General features: G+C 43.5%; 1 protein-coding gene across 2 annotated transcripts in view; it reads right to left on the bottom strand.

The window, feature by feature from the left end:
* LOC110534883 (mediator of RNA polymerase II transcription subunit 13-like) overlaps positions 1–14219 on the bottom strand; it is a 141153-nt gene that overhangs the window by 58291 nt on the left and 68643 nt on the right. Inside the window, exons 4-6 of one of the 2 annotated variants that reach the window (XM_036990067.1) lie at positions 11138–11283; positions 1596–1811; positions 934–1137 (exon numbers count right to left, since the gene is read on the bottom strand). In XM_036990067.1, the coding sequence (XP_036845962.1) occupies positions 934–1137; positions 1596–1811; positions 11138–11283 (566 nt within the window). The remainder of the gene's footprint in view (positions 1–933; positions 1138–1595; positions 1812–11137; positions 11284–14219) is intronic. The other variant, XM_036990068.1, reaches the window with a different exon arrangement.

Raw genomic sequence — 14219 nt, 5'->3', positions numbered from 1 at the left:
CGTACCAGTCTCAATCTCTGGAAGACTGGAAAGGTTTCCCTCAAGAATTTCCCTGTATTTAGCACCATCCATCATTCCTTCAATTCTGACCAGTTTCCCAGTCCCTGCCGATGAAAAACATCCCCACAGCATGATGCTGCCACCACCATGCTTCACTGTGGAGATGGTGATCTCGGGGTGATGAGTGTTGGGTTTGCTACAGAAATAGCATTTTCCTTGATGGCCAAAAAGCTGTAATTGGTTGCACCAGATCTTATTTAGGGGATTCATAGCACGCACCACTTTTCATATGGTGCATATGCCCTGCACATACAGTACCACTTTGCATTTTTTAAATATATTTAAATAAGTTATTATTTGTATTTCACTTCACCAATTTGGACTATTTTGTGTATGTCCATTAGATGAAATCATAATAAAAATCTATTTAAATTACAGGTTGTAATGTAACAAAATAGGAAAAACACCAAGGTGGATGAATACTTTTGCAAAGGCACTGTAAAAGGTTTCAAAACTTTCAGTATCAACTTTGCTGTAGCTTTCTTTTACGCCTGCTACGATACTGCTGATATGGTATTCTGTGCCATCCGATTGCCCAGCGGTAAGCCTATAGTGCACTTGATTTGCTCCCCGGGCCCGCCAGGAAGGTAGAGTTTGTACCTTCAGACACATGAAGTGGTTCAAAATCGGAACCATTCGCTTACCCGGCGCGCAGGGCAGCTGAATCGGGTGCACCTACAACCAACAGCAAGAGACTAATAAAAAAGAGGAACGGAGCTTTATTGTTGTTTTTTTACAAGAATGTTTGCCGATCGACTAGAAATGCTTTGGAGATCAACCAGTCAATCGCTGTCGACCGATTGGTGACCACTGGCCTAATCTATAATATACAGACAGACTTAAATATAGGTTGACATGTTTCTATCCACGTACTCATTGTACCTGTATGGGCATCCTCGGGTGAGGTTGGGGGCGTGAGGGTGACTGAGGAGATGGCAGGGTCTCGTTGGGATGCAGGCACTTGGTGGCCACCAGAATAGATGGCGGTGCAGTGCGAGGACCCCTGGGGGACCACGGCCGGGATGTCAGACTGGGGCACCAGCACCAGGCAGGCTGGGTACACCATCCTCACACCACCTGGAGGTAGAGACAAACACCCACTCATTATTAGCAGTTAAGTATGTGTATGTGATCCGTGCAGGAATGGAACCCCCGTCCCTTTTCCCCATGTCATATACAGTGCATTCGGAAAGTATTCAGACCCCTTGACTTTTTCCACATTTTGTTACATTACATTACATTACAGCCTTATTCCAAAATGAATTAAATCATCCCCCCCCCCCCCCTCATTAATCTACACACAATACCCCATAATGATAAAGCAAAAACAGTTTTTTAGATTTTTTTTGCAAATGTGTAAAAAAAAATATATAATTTAAACATCACATGTTTAAGTAGTCAGACCCTTCACTCAGTTCTTATTTGAAGCATCTTTGGAAGCAATTACAGACTCTTTTTTTTTTTTTTTTACCCCTGTAACATAACAAAATGTGGAAAAAGTCAAGAGGTCTGTGTTGGCGAGATAGAGGTCTTACCAACGAGGACCTCCACAGCGGCCAGCGAGTCATCCTCCCAGTCCATGTACTCCATCTTGTCCTCCGATGGAGAGTCATTTTTGTCCTTGTCTTTAGAGCTGGGGCTTATGGGATAGAACTGGTTCCACTCCTCTATCAGTTTCTGGGTGGGAGGGTCTGACAGCTTGAATGACTGACCTGTCAGAGTCCCGTTCAGACCAAACGGACTTAGGATGACTGGAGGGAGAGAGGGAGAGAGAGGTAGAGAGAAAAAGAGATACACACAGCCAGTCTCAGTACAGAAGCTGTGTTACTTCAGAATAAATCCCCATCCCCATCATACTGCATCCATCCATCCTGGGGCGGCAGGGTAGCCTAGTGGTTAGAGCGTTGGACTAGTAACCGGCATGGTTGCAAACCCCCAAGCTGACAAGGTACACATCTGTTGTTCTGCCCCTGAACAGGCTGTTAACCCACTGTTCCTAGGCCGTCATTGTAAATAAGAATTTGTTCTTAACTGACTTGCCTAGTTAAATAAAGGTAAAAATAAAATTACGCCCGTGTTCTTTTCTGTAACCCCATCCTTTCATTCATTCTCCTTCCACCCATCACCCCCATTCCTTCATCCCTGCCACCAGCCATCCAGTGTGCATATTTCATACAGAATTTACCCCACTGTTTTACCCAAAAGGCTCAGGCTTTTCTGTTTCCATTTACTTGGACCGGCACCCGTGTCTCACTGGGCCATGTCTCCGGCGTACGTGCTCTGACCTGCTCTGACTTGAGGACAATGCCAGGTCACTGGTACTTTTCAGCTGACATTGACATAACAATGTCTAACTGTGAACTTTAACACATTCTCACAAAGCAACAGTCTTTGTTGCAGAGGTTGTTGATTCTACTTTTTACAAGTCCTCAGTAACCAAGATTCCATCCAACTTTTTTATGCGAGTAAAGTATATGACAGGCCTGATATAAACAGAACATTTGTCTGTAAACTTTCCAAAGATAAAATGTATTATGCGATAAATGTCGGTGGAAACACTTTTATGCACAAATATTTATAGAATAACCATTATATCAAAGTAAACTTTGAGTCACGGGATGACATGTTGCGTGGTCCTCCCTCTACGACTTGGCAAAGCATGCAGTTTACTTAGTTACATATTAAATAAGTTATGATGAACTTCACAAGGTGGTGAAAGTGCACAGTAACGAGCTTGATGCTACGTTCTAATACATTTTGAGGGTCTTATTCTGGTGATGCTAGGCTGCCGTTTGACAAAAAATTATAAGGTGCTTTTGTCCATAATAATCTCATCATGTATTGTAGGGTATACCTACACTGTATCTGGAGCTGATGTCTAGTTAAATAAAGGTAAAAAATTAAAATAATAATAATAATTGAGTACACGTGCCAATACCAGTGGGCACACTCGCTATATAACGCAACATTTTTGTGAGAAAACCCTCAGTCGAGTTGAAAATGCGATGGAAACTCATTTAACTTGTATAACCCATTTAAATTGTATAATTTAACCACAAAAGGTATTTTTATATGCACTGCCTCATCACGCACAGCTTTTAATCAGCAACAAGTCAAGTTGATGGAAATATCTCTTGTGGGGGGAAAAAAATTATGCCGATTTTATAATATCTGCATAAAAATCTGTCGACAATTGTATGGAAACCTAGCTATAGTCAGCCCTAGCTATGGAAACACAATTTCCCTAGTATAATATAAGGGTGTATACAAGGCTTGGGTGGTATCAATATTTTCATATCATCATACCGTCCTTCTCTCATCAAGGGATTTACGGAATTAACGGCATTGCGCACAAGGGGGCGCTAAAAACACAAGAAAATCCCATTAGGCCTCTATTAGGGGCGAAATCACACACCTAAATGCTAACAATTGAAAACTAACCTAAACTAATTGCAAAGACAGCTTAAAAGGTTATACAAGCAGAGCTAGTAGTGGGGACATTTACAAGCAAAAGTGAATGAGAGAAATTGGGCAAATGAATAAAGTTGTGATGCTGCTCTTCCTTCAGAAAAACATGCATGTGTATGGGGAGCAGATGGGAGAAGAAAGGAGGAGGGACAAAATGCTTATAGGAAGCAGAGGGGGGGGGGGGGGAACTAATCTCTTTGACTTTTGGCAGAAAGATAAAAGATACAGTTGAAATTGGAAGTTTACATACACCTTAGCCAAATACATTTAAACTCACGTTTTCACAATTCCTGACATTTAATCCTAGTAAAGATTCCCTGTTTTAGGTCAGTTAGGATCACCACTTTATTTTAAGAATGTGAAATGTCAGAATAATAGTAGAGAGAATGATTTATTTCAGCTTTTATGTCTTTCATCACATTTCCAGTAGGTCAGAAGTTTGCATGCAGTCAATTAGTATTTGGTAGCATTGCTTTTAAATGGTTTAACTTGGGTCAAACGTTTTGGGTAACCTTCCACAAGCTTCCCAAAATATGTTGGGTGAATTTTGGCCAATTCCTCCTGACAGAGCTGGTGTAAATGAGTCAGGTTTGTAGGCCTCTTTGCTCGCAGTTCTGTCCTCACATAAACTATAGGATTGAGGACAGGGCTTTGTGATGGCTACTCCAATACCTTGACTTTGTTGTCCTTAAGCCATTTTGCTACAACTTTGGAAGTATCCATGGGGTCAATGTCCATTTGGAAGACCCATTTGCGACCAAACTTTAACTTCCTGACTGATGTCTTGAGATGTTGCTTCAAAATATCCACATAATTTTACTTCCTAGTGATGCCATTTATTTTGTGAAGTGCACCAGTCCCTCCTGCAGCAAAGCACCACCAAAACATGATGCTGCCACCCCCTTGCTTCAAGGTTGGGATGGAGTTCTTCGGCTTGCAAGCCTCCCCCTTTTCCCTCCAAACACAACGATGGTCATTATGGCCAAACAGTTCTATTTTTGTTTCATCAGACCAGAGGACATTTCTCCAAAAAGGATGATCGTTGTCCCCATGTGCAGTGGCAAACCATAGCCTGGCTTTATTATGGCGGTTTTGGAGCAGTGGCTTCTTCCTTGCTGAGTTGCCTTTCAGGTTATGTTGATATAGGACTCGTTTTAATGTGGATATAGATACTTTTGTACCTGACCCAGCATCTTCACAAGGTCCTTTGCTGTTGTTCTGGGATTGATTTACACTTTTCACATCAAAGTAGGTTCATCTTTAAAACCTGTTAAGGATATGGCAGACATACGCCCCCTTTGGAGAGATTGGGTACCCCTAGTAAACTGGAAAAAAAATCAGTCAAAAATTGCTAATTGGCACGCACTAAGAATATTTTTGCGTTCCATGCGCCACCGTTTCAGCTGAACGTGGGAGGGTTGATTCCCAATTGGGAACCAGTATCGTAGACAGGTTAAGAGACAGAACGCATCTCCTGCCTGAGCCGTATGATGGCTGCATTGTCCCATGGTGTTTATACTTGCGTACTATTGTTTGTACAGATGATATTGGTTCCTTCAGGCGTTTGGAAATGCCTCCCAAGGATGAACCAGACTTGTGGAGGTCTACAAAAACAATTCTGAGGATTTGGCTGATTGCTTTTGATTAACCCATGATGTCAAGCAAAGAGGCACTGAGTTTGAAGGTAGGCCATGAAATACATCCACAGGTACACCTCCAATTGACTCAAATTATGTAGCCTATCAGAAGCTTCTAGAGCCATGACATCATTTTCTGGAACATTCCAAGCTGTTTAAAGGCAGTCAACTTAGTGTATGTAAACTTCTGACCAAATGGAATTGTGATACAGTGAATTATAAGTGAAATAATCTGTCTGTAAACAATATGGGAAAAATGACTTGTGTCATGCACAAAGTAGATGTCCTAACCGACTTGCCAAAACTATAGTTTGTTACCAAGAAACTTGTGGAGTGGTTGAAAAATGAGTTTTAATGACTCCAACCTAAGTGTATGTAAACTTCAGACTTCAACTGTATATACTGTATATGCAATGCATTCGGAAGTATTAAGAGCCCTTGACTTTTTCCATGTTTTGTTACATTAAAGCCTTATTCTAAAATTGATTAAATTATACATTTTCATCATCAATCTACACACAATACCCCATAATGAGACAGAGAAAAAATATTTTAATTATTTTTTTGCAACGGTATTAATAATGAAAAAATGAAATATATCCAAGTCCTTTGCTATGAGACTCGAAATTGAGCTCAGGTACATCCTGTTTCCATTGATCATCCTTGAGATGTTTCTACAACTTGATTGAAATCTAAATTCAATTGATTGGACATGCTTTGGAAAGGCACACACCTGTCTATATAAGGTTCCACAGTTGAAAGTGCATGTCAGAGCAAAATCCAAGCCATGAGGTCGAAGGAATTGTCCGTAGAGATCCGAGACAGGATTGTGTTGAGGCACAGATCTGGGGAAGGGTACCAAAAGATTTCTGCAGCATTGAAGGTCCCCAAGAACACAGTGGCCTCCATCATTCTTAAATGGAAGAAGTTTGGAACCACCAAGACTTTTCCTAGAGCTGAACGTCAGTACAAAATGAGCTATCAGGGGAGAAGGGCCTTCGTCAGGGAGATGGCCAAGAACCCGATGGTCACTCTAACAGAGCTCCAGAGTTCATCTGTGGAGATGGGAGAACCTTCCAGAAGGACAACCATCTCTGCAGCACTCCACCAACCATTGCCAGACGGAAGCCACTCCTCAGTAAAAGGCACATGACAGCCTGCTTGGAGTTTGCCAAAATTAACCTAAATGTCTCTCAGAGCATGAGAAACAAGATTCTCTGGTCTGATAAAACGAATACTGAACTCTTTGGCCTGAATGCCAAGCGTCAAGTCTGGAGGAAATCTGGCACCATCCCTACAGTGAAGCATGTTGGTGGCAGCATCATGCTGTGGGGATGTTTTACAGCTGCAGGGACTGGGAGACCATTCAGGATCGAGGGAAAGATGAACGGAGCAAAGTACAGAGAGATCCTTGATGGAAACCTGTTCCAGAGCACTCAGGACCTCAGACTGGGGCTAAGGTTCACCTTCTAGCAGGACAACAGCTCTAAGCACACAGCAAAAACAACGCAGGAGTGGCTTCGAGACAAGTCTCTGAATGTCCTTGAGAGGCCCAGTCAGAGCCCGGACTTGAACATGATCGAATATCTCTGGAAAGAACTGAAAATAGCTGTGCAGCGACGCTTCCTGATGGGCCGACCCTAGGTGGTGAGGGTAAGCAACATCCCCTCCGCCACACTGACCCTAAACACAGGGGCTCCACAGGGGTGTGTACTTAGTCCCCTCCTGTACTCTCTGTTCACCCACGACTGCGTGAACTGATCCCCGGCGACGTTAAGTCAGCCTACAGGGAGGTCAGTGACCTGGCAGTGTGGTGCCAGAACAACAACCTCTCCCTAAATGTCAGTAAGATCAAGGAGCTGATCGTTGAATACAAGAAACGGGGGACAAGCATGCCTCCATCCACATTGACGTGGCCAAATGGAGCAGGACGAGAGCTTCAAGTTTCTCAGTTTCCAAATCACAAAATACTTAAAATGGTCCAAACAAACGCGCACAGTAGTGAAGAAGGTGCGACAGCGCCTCTTCCCCCTCAGGATGTTGGGGAAAAAAATGCTGTACCATTGACAGCATTTTGACTGTCTTCATCACTAACTGGTATGGTAATAGCACCGCCCTCGATCGCATGGCGCTACAGAGGGTGGTGTGGACAACGCTGTACACCACTGGGGCCGAGCTCCCTGCCATCCAGGACATCTTTATCAGGCGTAGTGGTAAGAAGGCCTGGAAAATCGTTAAAAACTATTCTCTCTGCTTCCGCACGGCAAGCAGTACCGGTGGATCAAGTCTGGCACCAACAGGCTCTTGAACAGCTTCTATCCCCAAGCAATAAGACTGATAAATAGCTAACAAACTATCCGAGTTAACGTTCTATCCCCTTATTGACCTTTTATTTTTGCACTGTCTCTATGCACACTCATGGGGCCCTACACACTCACTCCATTATCTGCTCACTCACACATAATGCACATACATTTATACTGACTCTACACCCACTCACATACAAGCTGCTGCTACTCTGTTTATCTTATATCCTATTGCCTAGTCACCTTACACCTATACATACTGAATCTTTCTCCATCAGTCTGTATTTAGAATGCTTACTTAGTTGTGTTCTTCATATACTTCTTCTTGTTTTTTTTTTGTATTACATTGTTATTGATTATTGTGTTTTGAGTTTGCAAGCAAGGCATTTCACTGAATTTGTGCACGTGATATCAAAACTTGAAACTAACAGGGGCTGGCTGGCTTGAGGGAGGGAGGGAGAAGGGGGAGAGAAGGCAGTCTCACAGACAGAGAGAACATCTGGAACCCACACAGTGCTGGCCAGCTAAATGCAAGCCACTCAAGGTCAGGACATTTTAAGGAGAAGGGTAGTCAATCTATATTCATATTCCCACCACGCTGAGATTAAATGGAGGGGCCATAGTAGCTAGTAAGTGGATGGTGACCTCACCAGACAATTGAGTGAACATCCAGTTTCCTCAGAAACTACAATGGGAAACAAACAGACAGTGTGACAAGACTGACTGAATCATACACACCTCTGATGTTCTATGCTGTCCACTCCATAATACACAACCCTCCCTCCGTCCCCTTCTCTCTTTCTGTCTCCATCTCCCTGAAGACATGGTAAATATGGTCAGATCAGTCAAAGGTGCTGAGAGTTCATTACATTCACGCTGCGCTGTTTTATGAGGTCATATCTTGAAAAGGCTGGAGTGCTCTGCCGCACACTAAACCAAGCCTGTCAGAGATGAGAGGAGGGAGGGAGTGAGGGAGGTGTAGGAGGGCGGGGGACTAGCAGACGTCAGCCCCTCTTTGCCGCTATGCTCGGTCTGCTAAAACAGACACATAGCTCATGGCGAGAACACATACCGGCACACACACCCTGGGAATTCTGCGGGTTTGTTAGTACTGATGTCAAATACACAACAACCACCTATTCATAGAAGGGCAGTGCTCTGACATAAAGTACTGGACACATCAGTGGTCCCAGCACAGAGCATTAAACGCCGGCTTTAATTGAAGATCATTTGATGACCAGAGGACAATTGACTCCACATTAAACCCATTGATCCATTTGCCTGTGCATAATGGCACCAAACACATAGAGCAGCATATCTTCCTGTCTGCCACCTCAAGTCCCATACAAAGTATTGGCAAGTTGGTATGTTGGAAAAAAAGCAGAAGGTCTGGTCCACTATCTGATATACTTTCCAAACCCTGATATAGCATACATCTTCTGACACATACTAGTGACTGAAGAGAGACAGAAAGTGGAAAGCTGTGCTATCTAATTACAGTATCTATCTATCTAAACTCAGCAAAAAAAGAAACGTCCCTTTTTCAGGACCCTGTCTTTCAAAGATAATTCATAAAAATCCAAATAACTTCACAAATCTTAAACACTGTTTCCCATGCCTGTTCAATGAACCATAAACAATTAATGAACATGCATCTGTGGAACGGTTGTTAAGACATTAACAGTTTACAGACGGTAGGCAATTAAGAGGCCTTTCCACGGACTCTGGAAAAACACCAAAAGAAAGATGCCCAGGGTCCCTGCTCATCTGTGTGAACGTGCCTTAGGCATGCTGCAAGGAGGCATGAGGACTGCAGATGTGGCCAGGGCAATATACTGCAATGTCCGTACTGTGAAACGCCTAAGACAGCGCTACAGGGAGACAGAACGGACAGCTGATCGTCCTCACAGTGGCAGACCACGTGTAATAACACCTGCACAGGATAAGTACATCCGAACATGACACCTGCGGGACAGGTAAAGGATGGCAACAACAACTGCCCGAGTTACACCAGGAACGCACAATCCCTCCATCAGTGCTCAGACTGTCCGCAATAGGCTGAGAGAGGCTGGACTGAGAGCTTGTAGGCCTGTTGTAAGGCAGGTCCTCACCAGACATCACCGGCAACAACGTCACCTATGGGCACAAACCCACCGTCACTGGACCAGACAGGACTGGCAAAAAGTGCTCTTCACTGACGAGTCACGGTTTTGTCTCACCAGGGGTGATGGTTGGATTTGCGTTTATTGTTGAAGGAATGAGCGTTAAACCGAGGCCTGTACTCTGGAGCGGGATTGATTTGGAGGTGGAGGGGCCATCATGGTCTGGGGCGGTGTGTCACAGCATCATCAGACTGAGCTTGTTGTCATTGCAGGCAATCTCAACACTGTGCGTTACAGGGAAGACATCCTCCTCCCTCATGAGGTACCCTTCCTGCCGGCTCATCCTGACATGACCCTCCAGCATGACAATGCCACCAGCCATACTGCTCGTTCTGTTCTGTATTTCTGTAAAACGCTGAAGGATGGGGCTGGAGAAATGTAACCACTCTCAAATTCATAGACAGAGCTATGAACTGACCATCCATCATATCATTTATTCATTTTTCACCATGTTTTGAGGCTATACGGTGTTTGTTTACATTTACATGACTTTTACATTTAAACAGCACCAGGCTCTAACTTAAATTGACATTATTACTGTGAGGCTAGTGGGGGGAAAGAATGACTGCAGCTAATTTTCCCTGTGCAGTGCTGCACTCCAGTCAGATCAGAGAATGGACAGAGTGATCAACATTATTAGGTTCCAGGTGGGAAGGTAGGTGGTGGGAAGGAGTGCAAAGCCCTTGTGCCTGGTGTAATGATCGCTCCCTCAAGCTTTCCTCCTTCTCCTCCTCTTTCTTTTGTTAGGATTTATTTTATTGCAGTTTTTTTGTAGGCTCCCTCCTCTCTGTCCTCTGCATGTCTTTTACAGCTAATTGTACAGATGTCTCCAGCAGCAGACCTCAGCTAGTGGGGACAGCCCTCTGAGGGCTAGAGGGAGGGGGAGGGACAGAGGGAGGAAGAAAGAAGAAGAGGAAAAAGAAGGTGGAGGGAGAGAGAGAATGAGATGAAGAGAAGGATGGGAGCAGGGGACAGGTGGAGAAAAGAGGGAGGAGTAAGTGAGGAAGAGTAGGAGGACAGGGAAAAGCAGAACATGTGGATAGATGGGGGAGGGACAGAGGGGGTGTGTGGGGGCTGCTGGTGGCACATCATTACTGTCAGGCTGTCTGATGAAGGAGCAGAGCGGAGGAGAGGAGCCTGTTCTTAATACCTGAGGATTACCCCTGTCTTCTATAGAGACATGACACGAAGCTGAGAGAACAGAGCAGTCTGTTCTCACACAGCACTGATATACTCTACCTCTTTTTCCCCCTTTGGGTTCTACATGTGCTCAAAGCCAATGATACATGTTCACTTAAGCAATAAACTCTTTCCCTGAGGGGTAGTGCGGGGTGAAAGGACTGTGTGTGTGTGTGTGTGTGTGTGTGTGTGTGTGTGTGTGTGTGTGTGTGTGTGTGTGTGTGTGTGTGTGTGTGTGTGTGTGTGTGTGTGCGTGTGCATATTTGCAGTGCATGTGTATGTATATGTGTGTGCTTGTGAAAAGGTGTGTGTACACTCCACCTACCTTGGAAGGGGCTGGAGGCCTGCTGGGCCAGGGTGAGGTGCTCGTCACTCAGGTGGTAGACTGGCTGGTGCTGGTTGATCTCCACGCTGGTGCACACGTTACTCTCCCCATGGAGGAAGAAGGTGAACGAGCATGACAGGTGTTCACTGTGGAGAGAGAGAAATAAAGAGAGAGAGCACAGAGTGAGTCATTTTAGCTTGGATGATTCTGGAAGCGGAAGTGTGTGAACTGTTGAATGATACAACAGAGGAAGAGCGTGGATAAGAGGGGGAGCCATAGAAGATGAGAGAGGGCAAAACACTGAATTTGCCTGCTAATGGCTGGATGGAGGAGCGGAGAGATTGTGGAAGATAACAATGACATTGTTCAGCCATGGAGCAAAATCTCTAACTTGACAGGGTCTCCTGGGTAGAATACCAAAGGTGGAGAGGGGTTAGGGAAATGATATGTCACTGATTTAACAGAGACCTAATATGACATAATCAAAATCAAAATAAAGTTGTTTCAAACATCTGTATTCTTATACTACAGCAGAATGCTGAGTCTGTACTGTAGTGTGTGTAGTGTGTATGTTGTTTGATTGGGGTGAGAGGAAGCGAGAGAGAGAGAGATAGAGGGAGTAGAGAAAGAAAGCGAGCAGAAGCGAGAGAGATGGAAGGAGTGACAGGGAAAGAGAGAGAGAGAGACTTGTCTCCAGCCTCCCTCCTTCTCTGCCTCCTCTCATCCTATGCAGCACAGCCACCTGACAGAAGACCAAATGAAAGCGGACGCGGTTAATTTAGTAGAGGATCAAAGAGGGGTTGCCTCCTTAGAGGATTTGGTTAAGTAAATATCTATCCCTCTTCTCTACCACTCTGTCTCTCTCTCCCTCCATCTCTCCCTGGCAGAGCTTCTGCTGCAGAGGATTAAAGAAAAGAATGGGAATGAAAAAGGAGTGAAGGAATCAGACTAATAATATATCATTATCATGAGACAGGTCTGAGGAAGAATTGAGTGGCACAAGGCTGGAGGAGAGAAACATTTCCACTACAGACTAATGTATACTATACATGCACTAACAAGGATAGCCTATACAATGCAATAAGACTGGAACTTTCTTATATCCTTGATAAAAATACAAATAAATATGCATGGGCTTTAGCTAAGTGGGCTAACACAGTCTTAACACATGCAGGAGACCCGGTTTGAACCCAGTCAGTCACAAGATCAAGATTAAATAGGGAGTGAAATAGCTATCTGACGAAGTGCTATGACAGGGCAATTCAAATATATTGCTATGGGGGCCAAATTCAGTTTTTCGTCACACTCCCTTCTAACACAATAGAGGGGAACGCATGACCATGTTCCAGAAAATCTTATCTTTCAGAAATGGGGTCATAATAGCTAATAACACAAACGGTTCAAACGCTAGAGCCAAACTCATACTGTATGAATAAGCAAATACAAAATGCCACATTGGTTTCAGAAACAGTCAGAAACCCGTTTAAGTGTTTGATTATACCGGATCTCTTCTACCATTCCTTTTTGTTCAAGTACCAGGATGTTGCCTCTGGTTTTGAATTTGAATTTGTAGAACTAAATTTGAAATCGGAATGTACTTGATAAGTTGAATGCAGTGCCTTCAGAGAGTATTCTCACCCCTTGACTTTTTCCAAATGTTGTTGTATTACAGCCTGAATTTAAACTGGATTAAATAGATTTTTTTCATCACTGGCCAACAGTGACAAAAATGTTTACAAATTAATTAAAAATGAAAAGCTTAAATGTCTTAAGTCAATAAGTATTCAGCCCCTTTCATGGCAATCCTACATATGTTCAGGAGTAACAATTAGCTTAACAGGTCACATAAGTTGCATGCACTCACTCTTTGTGCAAAAATCGTGTTTAACATGATTGTTCAATTACTACCTCATCTCTGTACCTCACACATACAGATGATTGTAGGGTTGCAGTCCCACGCTGAAAATGGCTGTTTAGCATTTTTTTAAACAGAATAATGTGCAAATATTGTAAAATCCAGATGTGAAAAGATTTACCCAAAAAGACTCACAGCTGTAATCACTGCTAAAGGTGATTCTAACATCTATTGACTCGGGTGTGAATACTTATGTAAATGAGATATTTCTGTATTTTATTTTCAATACATTTGCAAAAATGTTATCCGTTTTGAACTCAGGCTGTAAAAAAGTTGGAATAAGTCAAGGGGTATGGTAAACTTTGGTAAACTTTAAATTATAGTTTGTAACTAGACAAAGAATGCAATATTAACCATACTGAAACTGAATATATATAAATACAGAATTTGAATATTCAATTAAATTGAAATATAATTTTTAAACTGAATGCAACAGTCATTCAATTCCGTTTGAAATCATTTAATACAAGTCTTCATTTACAAATTCAATATCTAAATGCAAAAATCTTGAATTCAAATAGATTTTCTGTTGGCAATGAAATCGCTCCATAATTTCCTCACTACGGTCTGTCTGTCTCTGGAACAGCCTCCCTCTTTCTCCTGTCTGTCTCCACTCAGACATTCTGGCTGCTGTTTGGTTCCAACAGAGCATCCTGTCCTGGGGCCTTGGGGCAGACTGACTGGGAGGTCACAGTGGGACGGTCTCTCCCTGCCCCAAGGGCAGCCTGACTGGGAGGTCACGGTGGGACGGACCATGTGCCATAGAGAGAGAGACTATTTACCATATAGAGAGAATGAGTGTCAAAGAAAGAAAGAGAAACATGAGCAACACAGCTAGATCGGAGACAGCTAGTATCAAAGATCCAAGGGCAGCTAGGTAAGTGACTGCCAGATCAAAGTCAGCTAATATTAAAGAGCTGTCCGGTAATAATAGAAGAGTAAAGAAACATGGCTTCCCAGTGGCTGTGAGAGAGAAACAGGCTCTGTTAGTAAGGTGTGTCAGGGCAGGACCGCCCAAAAGTAGAGCGCTGAGCCTCTCAGGCCTCCTGTGGTGTGTGTGTCTGGGCTGTTAAGGCAAGGTGGGGTAGGGAGCCAACAAATTAGCGGAGTGAAGGAAACCTCACACCTCTCCTTTATTCTCTAGGAATTACACATGCCTAAATGGAG

The sequence above is a fragment of the Oncorhynchus mykiss genome, chromosome 10, assembly GCF_013265735.2.
Source record: "Oncorhynchus mykiss isolate Arlee chromosome 10, USDA_OmykA_1.1, whole genome shotgun sequence".
NCBI classification, from domain to species: domain Eukaryota; kingdom Metazoa; phylum Chordata; class Actinopteri; order Salmoniformes; family Salmonidae; genus Oncorhynchus; species Oncorhynchus mykiss.
The sequence above is the reverse complement of the archived record's forward strand: the minus strand, read 5'-3'. Positions and strand labels throughout refer to the sequence as shown.